The following is a 23,061-nucleotide window of genomic DNA, read 5'->3' on the forward strand; positions in this document are numbered from 1 at the left end:
TATAAATTGAACTGGTAATCCTGTGCAGGACCTACTCACTATCGCCCACATCAAGCAATTTGAGTGGCGGATCTGTCAGCTGCCCCGTCTATGTGCTCCCCCAACAACAGGTGCCGGCCAAGGAACGACTGGGTTGTGAACGAAGACTCATGGTCGATTCGACTGTTGACCGTTGAGTTTAAGTAGCAGTGGTTGATAAATTGGTGATCAGACCCACAATACATATGTGAGAACTTTACTTGATCGTAGACCTCAAATACAGACAGCTGTACATTTAATGTGTGTATATATGCACACACACACACACGCATGCGTAGTTACAATTAGCGTAGCTCCATTCAAACTCACCAGCAGCTGCCATATAGATTGACTCAAATTCACATAACACACCACACACACACACATGCAATAATGAAAAAATATAGCAAAACATAACTTCTACTTCATTGTCATATTTTTAATCTTAATGACTCCCCTCCCCTCACAAAAAGGTCAATACAAGGCATTTTATTAGAACTTCAACTGAAGCCAAATGCTTCAGAAACACCTCCTCCAACAAACTTTCTCCGTATATCTTTTAGATAATGACACATTTGCAAATATTCTTTTCAAATCGGAATTTAACAGAAGTTGATATATCATGTATACATAAAATTTTATTTTATATACATTGTGTTCTTGAAAATCAATCATGGCTGTACAAAAAAAAAGTAAGAAAGTTTTAGCAGTTTAAAATAAACTGAAATAATTTATAGTCGAGGTGTTTGTACCTCCATCTCATCCCTCCCACAATCCACCACTCATAAGCAATGGCCTTGGAAAAAGAAAGTCACAGGAGAGGCGATTGTTGGAAAGAATACCTGCTTGTGTATTTTCATGTGGTGCAAAATACTTAGGCACATGTTTTAATCATGTCACTTATACAGTACCAGTCTGCAAGATGTGCATCCTTGTGACACCCCTGAGGATGATGCTCTGATGCAATAAAAAGACAATAGGGAAGAAGAGGCATCCTGCAGGCAGACTAGAAAGCAGTTTTACAGATAAGTCAACTAAAACACCTGATAACTGCAGGTGTGAATGAAACTTGTAGGCATGAGAGCAGCCACTAATAAAGTATCAGTTCATATGGTGACAATTTGCTTACTTCAGCACCATGAAAGAACATTTCAGCTGAAAATAAGAACAATTTTTTCCCCTCCTGATGCTCACAACACATTCCATTAATTATATTAACATTCCACTCATACTGAAAAAAAGTGCTTAGATCAACCAGCACTTCCAACAATCATAAGAAAAATCACAGGTAATGAGCAAGGAATTGCTGCGTAACTGCCCACTCATACAACTGCCCATGGCTGCAAGAACACTTACTAGTGCATGATGTGCAAATAAAAAGCACACAATATGTAGTGGGTTTTTATTTGCATCACGAAGTCCAAGCAGAAATATTAAAATTAAACTCTAGAACAGTCTTTAAAAAGTGGCAGTAAATTTTTCCCTGTTCTTGAACACTACTCAGGAATCAACAAACTGTTGACTGCCAGGAAAGTAACCAGTTTGCATCTGCTCACAGGCTGCCACTTTCACAAAAAAACCTCTTAATAGCCACTGAATGGAACTGACAATCTAACTTCATTCTCTCTCATTTCTGCTGCATTCTAGACTCTGTGATCTCATACCTCATCAGGGGCACTGAAAATAATGAGCAGTGACTTTGGATAGGCTTACTGACATGGTAACAAGATTGGAATAGGTAGGGGACATCATCCTGCATGCCTGATGTCAGGGTTGTGCTTTAAGTATGTACTTGAGAACAATTATATGGATATGCTAGTCTTCCTTCTTGCAGCCCAGATATGGAAGAAAAAAAGGAACAGCGAACAATGCTTTTAATGGGATCTCTTAATGAAAAAGAAACAAATGTCATCAAACTTTAAATCACTTTCCAAGCTAATCACGGGAAAAGAATACCAGATTCAAGACATCTTTTTTTTAAAAACACTTCACATAAATAAAATGAAACACTTTTCTTTCTGCATGGTTTCTCTGTCACATATACCATTAGAAAGACATTGGCAATGTCATAATAATTATGTGTAAAAATAGTTTTCTTCATGCTGAAAACATATTCATTCTTCACTGTAGCTTTTCTCCCGTTTGCAGATAATCTGTTTAGTACACAAAAATGCTGGCAGCATATTTGCATTTTTCATGCACATCGCATTTGCATTTGCTAGAGATGAAATACAGATATGTCAACACACAAAAATTAAATCATGTCAAGTAACAGTACACAATAACACCTCAAGATGTTAACTAAAACTGCTAGATAAATAAGTTCTACAATAAAGTAAATAATAAATCTTTTGGCTAACAAGAGAGATTTCATCTTTGAATAGCAAACAGACAAAATTCAAAGTCAAACAGGATAGGTTTTACTTTACTTTCTGAAGACAAGACTGAAAAAGTGGTGGTTCACATTCCATAAAAATGGTCTTCAAAATAAACCTTATCGATACCCAATTCTCCTTTGTGTGGTTTTAAGCATTAGAGATTTTTATCACTTGTCCTGAAGGAGGCATACATGATCAAGTGCAGGGCCATGCTTAGGGGCAGGCAGATGAGGCATTTGCCTAGGACCCCATGCTTTTGATAATCATCAGGAGCCCCATACTTTTGATCAATATGGTAATGAGGCTCCAAATTAATGATCTGCACATGCCCTATGCCTCCGGTGTGCATGCTCATGTGTGAACACATATATATCTATATATAAGAACATATATTGTCTTCTATTTTATGAAATAATTAAACATACTAAAGAAAACTGCACTCTTAGAAGAAATATTTATAATAATAAACTGTACAAGTATTAGAACAGGGTGACAAAAATGGTAAAAAGCTTGTCAGTCTAAAAAAATCTAAAAATAAGATTTCAAACAAGCAAAAAATCTATACAAAGAACTTGTCAAGGAATGAACCATAAGCTTTGACCTACCGCAGACAGAATTTGAATACCCAGGACAAGCGCTGCTTCTACATAATCAGCAGCATCTAACAATAAAAATATCATGAATGAACACAACACTGGAGCAAATCTGTCGAACTGTGTTCCATCTGGTTCATTAGATAATACCTCCTGCACCTGGTCTTTGGTGGTGAATAGGTCTTAAGCGACTGAAAAAGAATTTGTTAAATCAACAATCTACTGCAAATTCTGCATGAAGCAAGCAACTTACAATGGAATTATTTTCAACTAAAAAAAAATAAAATTCTTGTGCATTTAAGGATTAGGCTATATGAAATGCCGCAGAAGAAAAACTCAATTTTACCTCGGGAATAAAAGTACCAAACTGTGATCTCTATTTAATGAGTTGCACTAGCCCTCAATATTTTCATGATATGACTATAACAGATACGTTCCATACAACAGACATGCTACTGTTATTCCATCACCCCTGCAGTATCCTTCAGGCCTCAGGATGCACCAAGAAACATTAAAAATGGAAGCTCAAGCCCCAAACCCTTTAAGGTTTGCAGTCTGCACTCACAGCAAGAGAAAGCGAGGAAAAGTGCATGCTAAATGAATGTGCATGATCACTGTACAGCAAACTGCATATGAGCAGGCTAAAAATTCACGCAAAAGAGGGTAATTGTCTATGAAGGAATGCTGGGACATAAGAGTGATATTGATGATCATTCTCTTATTCAAAGTGACACTAAAACAGAAACTTTCTAGTACAGAAAGAGACATGCACATGGTACTCAATAAAGAATACATACAAGATCACATTTGCATGATAGAATTAAAATCTGTTGGCATGAAGACTGGTACAAAGATATCAGATAACATAATTGCATAACAAATCAAAAGTTTTACCTTGAAATGCTAAAGCACATAAACAATTTTCAAAAGCCAAAGAAATAGAACTAGTCACGACAAAAATGCTTTCATCTGACTTCAGCCCTCTCTTACTAATAACCTGGATTATTAAACACACAGGTAACATTTTCACCATTGATAAAAATCCCTTCGTGCACAAAAGAGGGCTTATTATTTTTCCAGTCATAATATCATAATCAAACTTAGAGGCTAGATGAAAACAAATAAAAAAGAAGCAAGCTCACACAGCAAAGGAGCAATCAATGTGAGGAAGGAATGTTAAGAGTTGTGTAATTTAGGCAAGACAGCATGAAAAAAAGAACAGTACAAAATTGGCATTAAATATCACTTAAAATATTTTGTAATCACAAGCACAAACTGTCCTCAGGGTAAAAAGTTTAAAAAAAAAAAAATCACTCAAACAGAACACTTCTAGCATGCTTAACTTGAGATCAAACATTCCACTATACAGGAACCGTAACAAGAGACCAAAATGTTGGTTTTTAGGCACTTGTGTGTTCTGTATGATTCACCGACTCTTTCCCACCTATTTGCTACTTTTTTGTCTCCAGGAATTTATTTGTCCAAATTTGCAACCAGCATGCCAGCAGGTTGCACTGAATACATTTTTTTCAGTCACATGCTGAATGCATTTTGTCATCCACCAAATCACACTGACTTCTGCTTGTGAGTCTTGCGGAAAATATTCTTGAATTTTTTCTTTACTGATGATTTCTTCTGACTTCCTTGGCTAATGCTTCTATCATCCATGTCTAATGAGGAGGTGTGGTTGTCAAGGTCTTGGCCACTGCTGGGTAGTCCCCGCTGAAGCGCACTCGAGGACTGGCTTTGGGGCAAGCTGTCTTGCGTGCCTTGTGACAAGTTATCATCGGAGTCCGAAAAATTCAAAGACTTAGAATGCAAGAAGGCAGCAGACACACCATTTGTGGCAGGCTGAGGAGAGCACACCAGCACTTGCCTCTCACCTGTCACTGCACCCCCAATGTACACTCCCCCATATAGTGCAGAAGAACCAGTGCTGGTGCTGGGAGCAGGCTGGGAAGGAGAGGCATTTGTGACACCAGGACGACTGGAGATAGTGTGAGGGGTGTGATGATGGTGGCCTGTGTACGATGTGGCTGCTATTCGGTCTGGGGCATGCTGCAGCCTGAATGAAGACAGAAAAGGCACATGCTGGGTGAGGTAGTCAGATGTGATGTCAAAGAGGACAGAAACCCTGGTGAAAGTTCAAGATTAGTGAGGTGGTCAGAAAGGAAAATTGCCCACAGTGACCAGTGGGGTGAGGGAATAATATGTCATGTCATAAAGGGCAATAATTCTAGAGAAAAGATATCGTTTCAGAATGGGAAACAGGTTACAGTACATGGATTTGAGATGTTTAGATGTGATGTCATGGAAAGGCAATATTTTACAGTAACAGTCAGGCAGTTAGGGTCAGGTAGTCAGATGTCATGTAAGAAAATCAACAACAGGCTTTCCTAACAACCATAAGAAAGCCATTTCAGCTGTTAGCAGAATTAGATCCTTTCCTCTGAAATATTATGAATTTGGTAAGCTACAAAAGCAATAATGTAAGCCTGCCTCCTCATGAATAAAATGTTGCTTACTGTTCACCCAGATGAAAGGTGACAGGCTCAGCAGCTATCGAAGAGGGAGGGCTTGCAATGTCCATCTCATGGCCATCCCTGAGCAGCATGGCTGAGGAGTGGCTGGTGGGATGGGTGTTGTGTAAGTCAGTGTGCGGGATTTGGGTGAGCTGCACCCCGACTCGAGCAAGGTGGGAGAGGGAGCCCGTGCTGCCAGTGCCTGCGCGTTTACGCAAGAAGCTTTTGTTGGTTGTCATGATGGGCACTGGGGGGTAGCCTGTAAGACAAGATCAACTTTTAACACAATGATGGCAATCATTAGCACCAGTCTCAGCCTTGCATGTTGAAAATTGCATAAAGCTTTAAGCACTTTAGATTTGGACATTGTGTCTTGTCTCCGTGTTATTTCATTGGACCTAGAGAAAGAGTTATGCTTAACATGAACAAAGACAGAAACCAATGACTGAAAACAAAGAGCAAAAATTAAATAAAAATAAAAATTTTTTATGATCATATCAGCATTAGATAAACATTTTCTGTTTAGGTAACATAGCCCTGTCATATTTAGCAAAGAACAGATCACAATACAAAGTCAGCTACATTCTCTCTCTCTCATTCCCCCATAAAGGTTGCTAGAACTAAATTATTCTGCCCCGATGAACATCTGCAAACAAAAACAAGACTTCACATGTTCTTAAAAAAATACTAGCTTACTTTGTTTCAATACCCGCCCCCTCCTCCCTCATAAAACAAAAAAACAATGAAACATTTTTCTTGAGATGATGGACCCTTTTATTCCTTGGCTTGTACCTGTTCCAAAACTAGTAAGATATTTCTCTATGCAAATTTCCTTGCTATCTTCTCAATACTTTGGCAGTTCTAGCTGGTATTAAGCTTGTTACATACATGTCAAAGACTGTATCTGCCCAAGGTTGCATACTCAATATAACATCTTGATAAAGTAGCAAACTTTATCTTACATCCACTTAATTAATATATTCATATGATATGAAATACACAAATGAAGAATACTTAAACTTAACAGAGGTGTTATTCAATGTACCCAACCTAGCAAACTAAGTACTCTCCTCTTAACCAATGGACAAAGCATCATCACAAACACTTTGTCCAAGGTGTAAATTAAGAAAACAAGAAACTCTTTTCAGACACACTGAAGTTAAAATTAAAGAAGCCATCTTACTAAAGTGAGTCTGAAGGTCTCATATTCAGTAGAATGCTGTTTATCAATATTTGCATTCATCTAATCAGAAAAATACTTTGACCTACAGAGAGAAAGAGTCTGACATTTTTCTTAATGACATACTCAATGTGCAATATCAATGAGCTAAAAGTCTGACTGACACTGATTGGAAACTTAACTATTCCCTGACCAATCAATAGAAAAATATGGCATTAAAACAAGATACTTTAACAATCTTAACTAAAACCCACAGCAAGTGGCACTAAATGACATAAACACCAACATAAAACTGGAATTAAAACCATAATATTTATGCTTGAGACCAAAGCATGCTCAGATCCTAAATTCCCACAAGAAGCCAAGGGAGGAAACTGCATGCTTCTAAACTCTGGTAGTGCCATTTCGGCAGGTGTTCAGGTGCTTTGGTAAGTCTAGACTACAACCACCTGATAAACACAAGGAAGCACATAAAACCAGATTACTCAAGCTTTTATGGACACTCACCTGTCCACACAGGTACATATAGCAACACCATAAGAAAACTAAAGCCTATAAAACCTATAAGTATCTACATACTTTCATACATACATTTAATTCATTTAATGATTTCATGAAACGGATTAATAAAGATGTTTTGTATTTGTATCCTCTCATTCCATTAAAACTCACATGAAGCCTTTTCTCATTTCAAATTTTCTCTTTCACTACAATTTAAGGAGCGACCTCTTCTTTTCTGAACCCATGCTCCATATTTTCCAATTGAAGTGTTTAAAGTATTACACATCTACCTTATGCTTCAAGAAAGAAATGAGCCAACACCAGCACAAGCATGTGACTGTATATTTTAGTGATGTGTGCAAAGCTACAAACTTCTTCTCATAAATCTTCAGTCTTAAAGTGCAGTGCCTGTGCTGTTTTGTAAAAACTATGCACCTTATGTGCAGGTATGCATACACATACCCTCCCCAACCATGTTAACACAGATACACGCACCACTCAGAGGTAAAAAGAACAAGTGTAAAACTAAAATTGTAAAATCTCATAAATGCTAGGAGTTTCAAGACCCATTTACTTCTGTTGAGAAATATAAAACAGGAAAAAGGGAGCAACCAGCATGCACTGAAAAGTCAAACATGAAACACATGTAGTGCTATTAACTATTACATACAGTACTATTAACTATTACATACAACTATTAATGAGTGCTATTGAATAACCCAAAGAAAACTGACATTAATGCCCCAAAGCATGGAGCAAGACCTGCCACAGGCTCTACTCTTCTCCAGCAAGGAAAATGATAAGAACAAAAACTGAAGATATGACACTAATGAAGGAAACAAAAGCAGACAAAGTAAACAAAACAGACACAAAGTAAACAAAAGTATGCTGTCAAGTAATTTATATATAAACAACATGTAACAGTGAAAACAAGGACTTTGAATCAAAACCAAACAAGGTCAGGAAGAAAGGTGTGGGGATACAAAGGAAGAAAAAAAATTATATAGCTTAAAAAACGAGTCCTTAAAAAAACGCTTGAATATGACAAATATTCACAAACAAGCATAGCACCACAAGTGTCTGCCCCAATGAAGCACGAACGAGGGCCATCATATCTTACTAAATTGTGTTCGTCGCCTATTTCCCCGCCGTGGTCCCATTTTCTCTTTCTCTATGTGACAGTTGTCAGGTATCAATGCGTAAGGTAATCCAGCCATCTCGGGAATCTCTGAAAAAGATGCGGCCTTCATGCTCCAAACACCATCCATGCAGTTAGGTTGTTAAGATCGACGGAAATCCAGCAATTAGACTGAAATTGCATGTTTGCAATAAACAAAAAAAAAACAAACAACCCTAACCCCCCCCCCAAAAAAAAAACAAACAAAAACAAAACAAAACAGAACAACAGAGACAATGTGATCTCATGTTGATCATCCTAAAACAAGTCAACAAATTAACTTAAAGACAGCTACAGCAGTCTGTCAAAAAGAGATGATTAAATCTGTAAAGCACAAGACTGCTTCTACATTGCAATATAATAGTACCCAGAACCATAGGAGAGGAAAAATTTAATAAAACTATTATGTAAATAGTAAAAATTAATGAACAATTATTATGTAAATAGTAAATATTAATAAAAACTTAGTCTAAAACGTTATAAATTTTTTGAGAAAAGCATTTGTTGAAATTGGGTGATTGAAAAAAAAATGCAGGAATATATTTTATGCTCTCCAAGTGAAGATGCTAAGATGCTTTTAGAGTGTTCATGCATGTTAATATTTTGACTAATACTATAGGAGAAAGTTTGTCCCCCCCCCTCCCTTCTTTCCTTTGTCATTGAATGACAAATAGTTAAAAAACTGCATTAGAAAGTCTCTTGGCAAGCACCTGCTTGTTGATTCTAAAATTTAAGAAAAGATTGAAATGATAAGATGTGTTTGCTTAGAAACTAATCAAAATACTTATAAAACTGTTGTTCTATATGCAATTTTATAACAAATTTTTCACAACACATAGAAAGAACGAAACCCTGATACTTATTCTTAATTGTAAAGTCTGTTCTATACTAAAGTTATAAAAGAGATCTGTTCACATTCTACATAATCTGAAGATAATGTTCTACGTCTGAAAGAGGCTGTCTCCCAAGTTTATTCCAGAGTCCAGTAAATTAAAAACTAAAGGATACAGCAAGTTCATGCAAAATAAAATATAATCTGTCAAAATTAACAGAAATTTAAATAATAAAACTTTTATAAATGAACAATATTTTCTTTGGGCTCTAAATTGAATGACAAATGATACCCTCATTATAAAACTGAAAAAAAAGAAAGGTGGAAGGCATCATTATTTACAGTAACTGAAGGCAGAGACCTACTGGAGTTCAAAAGAAAATTCAGGAACCAAAGGCCCACCATTCCTCAATTTTTGGACATTGAATAATTCTTTCTCTCACTTGACTAATAGCATTGATTTCTCTCTATTCTGAAAAGCAGCCATTGGTGTTGCATGTCTCTGAGTAACAGCAGTGATTGTTAAGTATTACATGCTAGTATCTTTGAAGCATATTATGAAAGATGGGCAACTGGCTGACTTTTCCAACTGTCACTACATAATGATTCAAAAGCCAAACATAGTAACTATTTTAATATTTTCCTAAATTTTACACACAGGCATAAATATTTTCAGATTTTACGTTACAAGAAATAAAAAACCAAGATGAAAAATATTCACACGAATGGAAAGAACTAATGTAAAATTGGCAAAAAGAAATAAAAAAATGGGCTTGTTGACAGCAGTAATAATCCAATGCATGCTTTCTTGTTAACATTTTTATTTTATCAAAACCATTTAATCTTTACACAAGGTAATGTGCTATTTTATTAAAATTTCCGATGCTTGTAAAACTAATAGCTGCACAAAGCATGTTTTTTTGTGGGGCTTTTGGATTAAATATTGACCTCATGTCTTTTCAGCCTGCTTTGCATTATCTATAATGCGCTGTGAACAATGCACATAGCTACGCATGCACATAGCATAAAAAGCCCGTGTATTAATATGATCCAATATGCACACTGTACATATATTTAAAAATATACCATTTCTGGAGCTATATGTATACTTATGCAAAACAACTTTACCAGGTAAAGACTTCTAACATTTCACTGTTTTTATAGACAAAGCTTTGTTACATAGCTTTTATATCTTCTCTTCTTTACTAACAATCCTCCTGCACATGGATAAAACTGTCCAACTGTACAGACTGGGACATGAGATCTCTGAGATAGAACAGCTACTTTACAAAACCTTTAGAGATCAAACGCAATCTTATTTGACACAGCTTGGGGGATGTTCTCTGTAATATTTGGGGCACTCAACTGCAGTGTGGAATGTAGGAGGTTTGAGACCTACTCATGCAGGCAGCTCCTCCTGCACAAACTGCAGAAATGATGTAAGTTATTTATCAGGGATGGGGGGAGATGGAGGAATAGGTCTTTTATAAGCCAGCAGCTAAGGCTATATCATAGCAAAGCATCCTGGCCTGTAAACAGATGCAATAACCAGACACAGAATAGCATGCCTGAGATGGCATCTGAACCCAGGACAGTGCACTGGTGATAGGTACTGATATGCCCTCAGACCACCCTATTTATCAGGCACAAGATGTTAGTGGAAACAGAGGGTTGAAAACAATGGCACATTGTACAAGAATAATTGCTTTCAACATATCCACATTTTGCAGGCCACACAGTGAGTTTCTTTTGTACACTGTCCCAGTGGTAACTATAGAAATCTCTCATGTTCTGGCATTTGATCCCACAGGTTTCATACGCCTGTGTGCCTGTGTCTGTTTACTATCCAATAGGATGTTTTATGCAATTGTCCAGAAATACAAACTAACACACTCAATTCTTATACCATTTTGTTTACACTGCGTCCAAACTAAAAACATATATACTTACTGTCTCCTACATGTAAAAATGAATACAAAATGCTTAAGAAATTAGTAACGTACAATAAACTCAAAATGCAAATGAAGGAGTCCGTAGGTATGGGTCAGAGAGACGTGAGGCAGCAAATGACAAGGAAGACAGGGAAGATTGGTTACATTATTTGTTCTTTGGCAAACACAGGATCGGCATATAGGTCATAGCTACAGATAAGAGTTATCTTGCAATCCCTGAGATTGCTTCAACTCCGATCCATGCTACAATCCTTAAAAGCATCCTGAAGTGGTAGCTATGGGCCAAATGCAAGTCATGGTTTTTCTGCTAGCCACTCACAGGTCTGCAGATTTTTTGCAATCAAAACACCCACCATTGTTTCCAACATAAGCTTCAGGTCATAGCTACAGCCCAGGATGTTTGAAACATGCAAGGTAGCTGAAGTCTAGAATCTACAAACATATCAACAATGCACACTGATGTCTAGAATCTACAAATGTATGAACAATGCACAATGCTTGCGGTGACTGGTAACCCCACAAGTTCAGGCAAGACAAATAAACTCTACCTGCTGAGAAAGCTCTTGGCCTAGACAGCCCATTAGGTAAAGGGCAAGAAAATGCTGCAATAAATCACATAAAACCAGCTTTGCATAATAAATGTAAACACCAAGCCACAATCATTTTAGATGAGAAACAAGGCAGTTGCTAGCTACAACTTTATTAAGAGTGAATGTTAGAAACAACATATAGTATTATACACGTCAACATGTATGTATACGTCCTGTGTATGTATGGATGATAGCCAGTCTCTGTGTATGTGTGTGATAGAGAATGAGAATTAAGTACTTATGTTTGAAAACATGCACATGCATCCAACCATGTGATTATCCTTAAATATTATTCTTAAAATGTTGTTAAAGCTATGCAATGGATAAAATGTTATGTGCAGATGATGAGAATAAACAAATATGTCACATGGTGCAATTATCAGAACAATAGATGCCTTAATGACAGCTAACCGTGACTGATTGGTCCGATTTTGCACCAAAAATTACCAAACAGACAAAACACAGGGGAAGGACATGGTTTGAGAAAACCCTGCACTAAAGTGTGTGCTCTGCTTAATGACCATCAGCATACTCTTCTATAACATGTCTGACATCCTTGAAAACTTATTCTCTATTTACTGACAGGTTTTATTTCCGTGGGTCCTGTGTAATGAAACCATCATGTTCCATGCCTGTCATAGTTTTGCTGTCAGATTTGAGCCTGAGTTTCATAACCTAAATGCAAACACATCAAACTAAACATAATTGATGTGGTATGCCTCATGGTAAAATTCCAACGTCTTGGGTGTAACTAAGGTTTCAGTCTCTTAATTCCCTGAACACTAATGACAATTTATTGTACAAGTCTGTATTGACATGCAGTGACCAAAGGTCCCATGATGAAATGTCCAGTATGCTAAATATCTCCCCCCTACCAATTGCTTGTCATGCATCTATCTCTGTTTTCTACACGCAGGCACAAAAGCAGGGCTTTTGTTAGTAAGGTGGATCTTATGATTTTTCATTGATAGCATCATGCAGCAACCCAATATCCATCTATCCAACAAGTAACTGATTCAAGTAGTGATACACATGTTAGGGGTGCTGGGTTTGCATAGATATAAAAAGCCCAAAGCATCTTTACCTGCAGGTGGTGGGAGGTCCTCATCAGCTTCATCAACAGAAACAGATGCACCGACTGCTGGTGGGAATCGTCCAGCAATACCTCCAGCTGCCAAATTGAACAATAAAACAGTAAAGAAATAAAGAGGCAGTTCTCCTGAAGCTGTAATGAAAAACTTTTCTCAACAGCAGAAATGATTCAGATTCAATCATGCTCTATTCCTCCACCTAGTAGCACTTCTCTATGTAGTGACAAGACCTCTTAAATAATCTAGTAACTCTTCCATCAAGACAAATCAAGAATCTTCTGGATTCCAAGGAAACGGTTACATTTGTGGATGGAAACAACATATCTTTTGCATTTTACAGATGGAAGTCACCCAAGTGAATTGGAACAATGTTTAATTACAAATATGCAAAGATGCACACTCTTTCATGCTGATATCAGCAACAATTTTCAGTAAACATTAATGGGATTACTCACAGAGTTTGTTAAAAAAAACCCATCCACATAGGAACATCTAATGCAGTTGAGAAAATTTTTTAAAAGACTGGTTCCTTTAAAAAAAAGAAAGTGTCAGGCCTACCTCCATGCAAAGTCTGATGCAGTGCTGCCAAGCCTGGGTTAGACACAATAGGAAAGCCACACAGTCTCTCCATAACATGCCAGCGTAACAATCGCTCCTGTAAATCATGCTTGACTTCCTCCAGTGCCATCCTGCAAACAATATCAAGGTATATAACTCTGCTGACCATGCAAACATCTCTCAAATAGTCACAAGGTGCCCAGCATACCTATCTGAGCTTCTGATGACATCTTATCACCCATGTTAATATCTTTGGTCTTTCTGTGTTGCCCTCCTCTCTGCACTCGCATCAGATGGAAGATATACAGAAGTTCTTTCTCATTCTCAGGTCCCACTGTTTGGAATTATCTGTCCCTTTCTCTTCTGTTTACATCTGAACCCTTTAAGTCCTGCTTCTTTATAACACATCTTTCATAATCAAGCCTACTATTCTGCTTACCCCTTAGTCCTTTATCCTCATCCTGCAATTTTTTTTTTTTTTTTTGCCATGGTGTCCATTTGCTGATTTGCTTGTGTTTCTTGTATGGTTATCAGTTTGTGGTCTTCTGTCTTTTCTAAGCTCACCTCCACAATTGGAAATGTGCTTTATAAATTAATTTATCATTATTATTTTTAAAGACAAATTAATGATCAGCTGGGCATAAATTATCAGTGAAGAACAATAATCTTACCGTGCATCGAGAATTCTCTGGTCTATCTCATCTAATGAGTTACTGTGAGCCATGCGAAGTGCACCAAACAATGCTTTGTTGCGCTTCTTAATTTTTTCACACTGAAAAACAAAGGCACACACAAACACATACAGTCTGTTTTGCAAGAAATGGACATATTTTTTTTCTATGATGTAATGTACCAGAGCCAGGAGGATAGAAATAATAAAATGCCAAATAATGTGCAATATAGAATTATTACTAACACTTGTTGAGTTCATGACCTTGAGCTTGCTCCTATATTTAGAATCTTATGCTGGCTGTTATTCTCTGTCCTGCTTGTCATTGAGTCATTCTACATACCCCATCCTAACCCAGTCAAGCAATTTAATAATGCGGCCTGAAATGGTAGTCCTAAAAGAGAATCTGTGGAAGGCCATGGCTTTTTTCACTAGACTGGTCTGACTGAATGCAGAAGGGGGGGGGGAGTGTGGGGAACAGGTGTTTTATGCTGAGCAAGCAACTACGGCTATATCAGGGCAATGCAGAAAGCCCTGTAAACACATGCCAAGAAAGAACAGTGTGCCCAAGATGAGAGCTGAACCCAGGTGCCAAAAGTTGTGCCACCAGACTGCCCTGACTGAAATGAATGTAGGTTTATCTAGTGTGGGATGCCTTGGTGCCTTGTAGACTTAACTTCAGAACAGAAGGTTGTGGCTTTGAGGCCTGCTCTATTCCCTGTCCATTTAGAAATAGCAAGCACCTAATTTTACCAGATTTACCAGGGATAGAAGAAGGCAGTAAGGAGTAGCGAGTAGAGAGTTACCTTAAACACCATAAAGATGGTGAACGCCTTGCAAGTTACTGCGTCCATGATTATGAGGTTACAAGATCTTTCTCACTTAAACACACTTTACTGCATTCTAATTCTTACCTGCATACATAGCACAACATTTCATATGTGCCTTCTGTCTTCATCATTTGACTCTTTGGAAATTCGCTCTTATACATGTATTTCCTTCTGGACAAAGGGAATTATTCTGAATAGTTGATGACTTCAGTGAAGCTCATGCAGGTTGGTTCTACATGTCCTATTGTTCAAAACTGATAGCAGTCTATAATAGCATATAAAAGTCATGGGAAACATTTCACGGAAATGTAAAAAGAGGCTTAAAACTCACTGACTCTTTCGCTGACTGATACTGGCGTTCAGCAGCTTGACGTTTGGCAGTGTAGTGTTCCAGTTCCAGCTCATGTGTCAGTTGCAGCCATGCCTGCAGCTCGCCAGGAGGCGACCACTGCTGTTCCAGTTGATTCTCTGCATGGTGCAGAGCTAATAGGGTGGCGGCCAACTCTTCCTCAATTTGCCGTGTTCCCTCTCCTGCACCTTCATGAAGTGCATTCTGGGTCTGTTGGGCATGGAGATTATCCACAAACAGGGATAAATAAATTTAAAACAAAATTAAAATATATTTATTTTTCTTGTTTAAATCTGCAAAACGCATCTTGAAAAGTTGAATTTTGTTTAATGCCCATGCATAAATGCCCCAAAGAGAGCAAGATTGACCTGTCACAAGACATCTAGACAATGTGTTGTTCTCTTAATGAAGTATCTGCAGCAAGGAAGATAGGTTGTGCACTTTTGTGTCTGGAAAGCTGGACAAGTTTCATTTCAAATAATGCATCCTAGGGCCCCATAGTTTTGATATGACTTACCAATTTAAAAACTTTTCCAACTGAAACAAGAAGCATGACAAACCTGTTTCACTGAACTAACAGACTGGAAATCTGCCTGCCGAGTTTCTGCATCTTCTAGTCTGCCAAGAAAATCAAATGATTTTTATTCATTTACTACTCTGCTGCTTCTTAACGCATGGCTTTATTGCCTTCATTTCAGTATTTCATAAAATTCACAGAAACTTTAATGAGAAAGTGATGGTGCTTGCCTTTCTGTATGGTTAAATTACCAGAAATCCCTTCTTCACTGACACTAAAATGAGCTGGTTTTAGGTATTATAATAGGGCTAAATTACAGCAGGCTTAAAGAGAACCAACAGATTATCAAAATCAAAGATAATAATAACCATCTTTACTACTTTTCTGCAATAGAATGGCTTTACCAAAAAGGGCATTATCAACCCTTTTTCAACTAAGAACTGCGGTACTATTTGAAACAAGCTTGATGATTAATTGCATTGAATCATAGAAAGACCAGGAAAAGAGTCATATATAAAGAGCTTTACATCAGTTAGAAATGCAGAGCACAGTCTACACTGAAATAAGTGTACCTTCTCTGGACATCCATCAGAGCTTCCTCAGCTTTTTGAAGGGACTCAAGATCTACCAGAAGTTTTCGAACCTGCTCTCTAGAATAGCGATGATGTAGGTAGGCAAACCAGCATCCTCCAACAGCGAAAATAAGTGATGCAACCAGCACAAGGTCTTTCATATAACTGTGACGTTCTGGGCAGACACAACGCAGACTTTATACGCTAAAGCAACAACTATTTCGCAGTCCAATACACAGAATACCTAGTATGAGCGGATTTAATTATGGCTAATTATACTTAGCATTTGACAATAAACATCTGCCTACATCTTCTAGGAACAAGTCAAAGCAAATGCCTTGATGCCTTTATTTTTAATAAAAAGACAATTCTGGCTGAGTGGTTACCAGCTGTGATACTGCAAACATAAAAGGTGTAAATACCAAAAAAAGAGGAGTTGAAAACCTGTATTTCTCACTTTGCATTATATTAGCCATTATGCTGGAGCAAACCAGGTAGTGGTCACATAACAATACCGATATATAAGCCAAACACTAATGCATGCTTTTGGTCTGACGTATTAATGAAGTGCATGTGCAATGAAGACAGAATATTGCTGCTGAATCAATGACGGTAAATGAAAATCAGTCATAAAAACATTTTTAAAATGCAAAACTTCTGACTGATTAATAAAACGTACTAATGTCATCAGTTTGTCACAAATATTCAGTCTTTTTTAAAAGTAAATTTTAGGGGGGAAAAAACACACAACAGTATCAACTGTGTGGCTGCAAGTCATCAAAGGATGAAGAAGTTGAGAAAATTTCAACATTCTTAAATCAAGGATGTCTGTAAGATCTCTGACCAATATAAGAGTTTAAGACATTTCAATGGTCTCTTGCACCTGTACCTCAAGCCTCACCCTTTGTGTAAAATTTTGTAAGACATAACACATTATACTTTTGATCTTTCTAATTCAATTATTTCTTTATAATTCCAAAATATATCTACAGGTCATATCTCATTTTTGATGATAAAATAATGTTTTCAGATTTGGTCCACCCTGTGCCTTACTAGGCTAAAGTAGAATGGAATGGTCATATTTTTCTGTTTTTTTTTCTGAATACAATCTATATTTTGCTATGGTTCTGTAGCACCGACAAGATCTCAATTCACTAAGGATCTGACACTCACTAGGTGGTGCTCCAAACAACACAGTGTCCATGGCCTTGAGAGCAAGCTTTTGTTTGTGGACAGGGTTCTTTATGCCAAGCACGGACACCAAGGCGGAACTGGAAGAGGCCAACCTGCCATAAAGAACAAGTCAATGAACTTTCTTTGCACTTGTAAAAGTCACCCTATTTTTTGTAAAAGGTCATACAAATTTGTGTGTAAAATAAAAATCTTTGGGCTTTACTAAGTCAGTTTTCACAGCAGACAAATAATAATAAAAGATGTAAAATTTTAAGTTTAAGATATATTCATTGATGTTTGGAGAAGAAAATAGGTGAAGAGGATAAGTGTTAAACAAGTGAAGTTTATGAAAGTTTAAACTGTGCAGGATCACTCAAAACCCTCGACTCTCCACACACATAAAAAGATTGCTGCATTGTCTGTGAAAAAAATAAGAAGTAACAATCTGCTGGCTCAGCAATTTTACATTCTGCTGAAAAGATTGCTCTAAAAACGCTATCAGGGAGATATTAAAGACAGATGTACAAAACATCTGCTACTGACCCAAATTCTGAGTGGACTGTCATCTGCACATGCTCTTACTATTTTTCGTCTGTAAAACAACTGCAAAATGTTGCATTGGTTTTCCATGCCCATCTGTGCTCAGGATTGTCTTTTTTCCCTTTTAGGCTCCCACTAATTTTTTCCAAACACTGACAACTTGTAGATTGGATAGAAAAACCCATTAGTGATTTTAGGAGGACGGTAAAAGAAACTTGGATAAGGGGAGGAATTTCATTTCACCAGCCCTGTCAACAAGTTTCACATTGTGTATTCCTGAAAAAAAAGATATCAATCCAGAATGTTATAATCTTCCCTTGTCCTGGTGACAATAGTTTCACCAAGCCATTCTCATTGCTGCAAAGTTTTTCAGCAAAGTACCTTTGTCTCCACTAGTCTGACAAATTTTTTCTCTAACAAGCTTGGCCCTTTCTTGATGGAACTAAAAGAATATGATTCCTTTCTGAGTCTTATATTGTCCTCTTTCGTTTTTTTCTGGACACCATTGTTTTAATTAATGAAACACTCTTTGGAGAAATAAAAATAAATACATCAGAAACAAAGTTTGACTTGTTTTTTTACCACTCTCTTATTTGTGCTGCAGAATCCTTCAGCCCATGTTCATTGTTCATTTGGATTTGAGTAAATAGACAGTGGCTCTTATTTTCATGAATTTTTCAGAATTAGCTGAATACTTAAAAACAACATAAACATGATAGCAATTTTCAAAATTCAGTAGTTTCAGTTAACTCTAAACAGATACCATCTATATTGTATACTCAAAAGCCTACAGTAAAACAATAAGGCTCTCTATTTAACTCTCATTGTAATGGTAGGAATTTAAATATAAAAAATCAGATGAAGGCTCAGAAGGCATAAAGAAAGCACTTGAGAGATGAGAGACAGGATTTGTAGGTTACTTCATCAGTGGCAAATACAGTATGCGTGGAGACAATAGGATTAAGACAAATTATACTAGATGGGATAAAGAATGCCTAAATAAAACAGATGTGTAAGGTCTTGGAGTTGGAAAAAGAAGAAACTGCTAGAAAGATCAGTTCTCAGTGGGTAATACTAAGGACATCCCACCTTGGTAAATATGGACCACTGACAGAGTTATCCATGAAGACAGCTGAGTATTGGGGCAAGTCCACTTCCTTCTGGAGCCAGTCAACAACGTCATCCACTGTCCAGTTGTACACTGTGTATAAGCCAACATCACAGTTTTATTCTCACTGTATACTGTCTATATAATGAAAACGTTTACAGTGTACCACCTGAAAATGTTCCTCTTTTTAGATTTTCAGAATCAACTAGTACCATTTTGACACAAATGAAAAACACATCTAGCTCATTAGCAGGCACTGAAGTTTTGTCTCCCGTAATTCCCACAAAATGTTAGTATTATTGAAGACACCTGACCACAAATGTATGGGTAGTTGCTGTTTAGACAGCAATTTGCTTTTTGGGATTTTTTGAGTTTCCCCTCTTACAGTTTAAGAACTCTGGGATATGAGTACCACGCATATCATGACAGAATGAAAGAAGTGGAAATAAAATAAATCTATCCTTTTGCTTCTCACCTTCTGAGAACTTCCATGCCCGCCAGAGGTCATCAACACTGATGAGTTTGTCATTATTGTGGAACAGTGAGTGTCGCTCAAAGCCATCTGTGTACTGCAGTTCATCACGAAGGAACTGAAAGTAGCAAATAGCACTGTCAGCACTGTTTTCAGTTTTCTCTCCCTGCCTACCAGCAAAATCCACAAAAGGCACCTATTCATTCAACCAATCTGCTCAAGGCACAGCACCAAAACAGCACACCTGATGCCATAAAAATATTTTGTGTTGTTCTCAGAAACTGACAAAACTCTGGTGCGTCAAATCAATGATTTTCCTATGATGGTCCTATCAGATATGCTGAAAGGTGAAAAATACCAGATCGAAAAGAAGCTTGACAGCACGGCGATACTTGCCAATGTAAATATGTACATACACTTATTCACAAAGTAATGCACAGCACAATTCAAACTCTGATCATTTCACTTTTGATATGGTGATGACGATAATAATAATGAATGATGGTAACATGTCACCTAATTAGAGCTAAACTCACAACTTGAAAAATTCTGGCCCACGGAATACAATCTATAACAATTGACAGCCACTGTACATATAAATTTTTTATAAAGATAATGCAATGCAAGGTGAGACGAATTCTCAATAAATCTTCATGAATCAGCAATAGCATTAATCTTTTTAACAGTACATCCTTGGTAGCCACCATCACCTTTAAGATCTGCCTCATCTGACCCTTTCAAAAAGCAGCTACAAAAGTCTACTTCTTCACACTCAACTTGTCTTCCTTACAGCTTTTAGTCAAGATAAGAAATGACCAGACAATTCTCAAGTACCTAAAACCTCCCTACATTTTGACTTGCCTGTTCAACAGTTTTCTGGTTTGGCTGAATTGAGGGGGTTGAGATCTTTACTTACCTCATCACTTTCTGACTGATCGACGTTACCATTGTGATCATCATCTATCAGGCGATGCAGACTGTATATGGCCTCGTAGCCTAGTTTATCCTCCTTACATTCCTTATCCTTCTCATTGCAGTCTGAAAAAGAAAATGGACAAGAAAATGTTTTAATAAGTGAAAGTGTAAATTATCAGGAAGGACAATAAATATCTGTTGATTTTTGGATGGTGACACATAAATTTTGTATTACTGTCAGTTTTATAATATAAGCATCAAAGCACTAAATTTTACAGTGAAAACAGTCCTGAAAGGTAATTAGTTCGTCAAACTTATATCCACCATGGTTTTTACACTGTAATGATTATCTCTTCTTGATCTGTCTCCACGATCATTATTTGAATTAGAAAAAGCTCAAAACATCTTAATGGCATACTGTTTGACAAAGGACCTGTTATTAATAACTCTTTATCAGCTGGAAAAATTCTCCTTTATCCCCAGACACTGGGTACTACAGTGTAATTATGATAATTCTACATTTCTATAGCACATTTGGTTCTGACATAAGCATCCAGCTTAATATCTGTTCATGCACACAGAACACATGTGCATGCACACACACATACACAGAAGAAAGACAGGTATGAAAAGATAAAAGAAAGGTGCAAGCTAAAGTATTCCTGAAAAGGTGGGTCTTAACCCTCTGAGCATGACACAAGTATGACAAAGACAAGCTAATAACTGAAGATTGTGAAGACAACAGTGTGCTAAGTTTTTTTCATTATTGGTGCTCTTAGGTAAATTAGACCAAGAAATCTACACATTTTTGGAAAGAAGAAAAGTGCAAATTCCTTGTCTACCCAGGCCATCCAAACATACAAAGATGGTGTAGTGGATTTTGGTGCATACAAGCTGGATTCTGCTTGTAAATAAGCAGGAAAAGTTTGTAAGGTGACTTTCATAATGTTTGAGAATATGTTACATTCAATAAAGCGAAGATTAGTGCTTATGGGGACCACATCTTTGGTGCAGTTATCTTCCTGTCCCGAACGCTTTCCCCACCCCACCCCCTAATTACAAAAAGCAGATCAAATGGGCTTGGAGAGGAAAACCTGTGAGGAAAATTGAAGGACTGGAGGGAATGAGGAAGGCTTCCCTGCCAATCCAATATCATGCACACAAGGCAGGCCATGACTATTACCGCTAGCCTAGAGGGCGTTAATGGAGGTAAATTTGTTAGATCAGGTGCCACAATGATAGGGCGCCAACCTGCTCCCCTCTCTGGTCAGGGCCTGGGCTCAGCAGGTGCACGTTTTAGTCTTCATGCAAACATTGACACTGCGTGTGTGTACACACAGATGATGACTGACAGGGAGAAATCATGGCCTATTTACCAGGCAGACCGTACAAACAACATCATCTTACATCGCAAACAAAAGGCTGTTGTGCCCTTTCAGTTATAGTTGAGATTATGACACTATGCATTTAATAAAATCTGAAACTAAAGCAAATAAATCAATCTCAACAGATTCGGTTTGCTTTAAATCTGGATTGTACAACTTGGATGGAATGTACTTTTAAGGCTCACCCATATAATTTAACAGGTGCATATGTCACACAAAAGGATGTGCATAAGTTTGTTAACTTTAAAGGTCTAAGAGGATGTATAAATATTTTTTAAAACAACTGGACAAAGCTCAGAGTGAGATACTATTTCCCCAAATCTGGGTGAATAACCCAGAACACACCAGGTACTGAAGAGCTAAAACTATTGTTCCTGCTCTCTTTTATTGACTGAAGCCTTGAGAGCACAAAGGTAACAATGTATATCTTGATGTCTGTGCTGTTGACCTCTTTTTGTACATGCTGCTGTTTGTACACTTGTATCTCATAGTATCGCACTGACAAAGTTTATCCAGCCACCTCCCTAGGTAATGTCAATGTTTCTCAAGCATGGAAAATGGAGGGTTTTGAACACCGAACGCTTAAAACCAGCTGAACGTCTGCTTTCCTATCATTTTATCTAGCTTGTCAACAGGTGGAGCTAAGAATCTAGCTACAACAAATATAGGTGTCATTCGTTTTTAAACATGATGAACTAAGTTAATGAATTACACTGAACTCCCTCCTCTTTATGTTGACAGAAGTCTACTCTCTGTAATCTGTGGTGTTGTTCCAAAGAAAGAATGAACTCTACAGATAAGTCCATTTTAACCACTTCTTCGACCTTTCACCTCTCTAACAAGCTATAATGTGCCTTTCAGAACACACAGAAAATTACACTTTAACAATACCAGCATGATTTGTCTCCAAACTTTTGTAGTACAATTTTCAAAATTCAGTAGTTTCAGTTAACTCTAAACAGATACCATCTATATTGTATATTAGAAATTTTCTTCTATTTTTAATTCTTTATTCAGCTATAAACACATAGGGGCATTTGTAGCTATAATACAATGATACGCACAAACCAGAAATGTCAAATAATAAAAATTTTATATAATATACACATCACATTTTGAAAGTACAATTTTAACAATA

The 23,061-nt window shown here is 37.2% G+C and overlaps 1 protein-coding gene across 5 annotated transcripts in view; it reads right to left on the bottom strand.

The window, feature by feature from the left end:
• Positions 1-436: 436 nt before the first annotated feature.
• The window catches only part of LOC112559051 (stromal interaction molecule homolog), a 34,974-nt gene continuing 12,349 nt past the window's right edge, over positions 437-23,061 (bottom strand). The window contains exons 2-16 of one of the 5 annotated variants that reach the window (XM_025229921.1): positions 20,540-20,661; positions 19,627-19,741; positions 19,133-19,244; positions 17,504-17,616; positions 16,331-16,505; positions 15,802-15,859; positions 15,224-15,451; positions 14,064-14,164; positions 13,393-13,523; positions 12,828-12,914; positions 11,702-11,755; positions 8,313-8,420; positions 5,515-5,770; positions 3,084-3,180; positions 437-3,047 (exon numbers count right to left, since the gene is read on the bottom strand). In XM_025229921.1, coding sequence (XP_025085706.1) covers positions 3,129-3,180; positions 5,515-5,770; positions 8,313-8,420; positions 11,702-11,755; positions 12,828-12,914; positions 13,393-13,523; positions 14,064-14,164; positions 15,224-15,451; positions 15,802-15,859; positions 16,331-16,505; positions 17,504-17,616; positions 19,133-19,244; positions 19,627-19,741; positions 20,540-20,661 — 1,712 coding nt within the window. In that variant the 3' untranslated portion in view covers positions 437-3,047; positions 3,084-3,128. Of the gene's footprint in view, positions 5,055-5,514; positions 5,771-8,312; positions 8,421-11,701; positions 11,756-12,827; positions 12,915-13,392; positions 13,524-14,063; positions 14,165-15,223; positions 15,452-15,801; positions 15,860-16,330; positions 16,506-17,503; positions 17,617-19,132; positions 19,245-19,626; positions 19,742-20,539; positions 20,662-23,061 lie in introns of all 5 variants that reach the window. The other 4 variants (XM_025229917.1, XM_025229920.1, XM_025229918.1 and 1 more) reach the window with 4 other exon arrangements.

The sequence above is a fragment of the Pomacea canaliculata genome, linkage group LG3 (genome assembly GCF_003073045.1).
Source record: "Pomacea canaliculata isolate SZHN2017 linkage group LG3, ASM307304v1, whole genome shotgun sequence".
In the NCBI taxonomy this organism is placed as follows: Eukaryota; Metazoa; Mollusca; class Gastropoda; order Architaenioglossa; family Ampullariidae; genus Pomacea; species Pomacea canaliculata.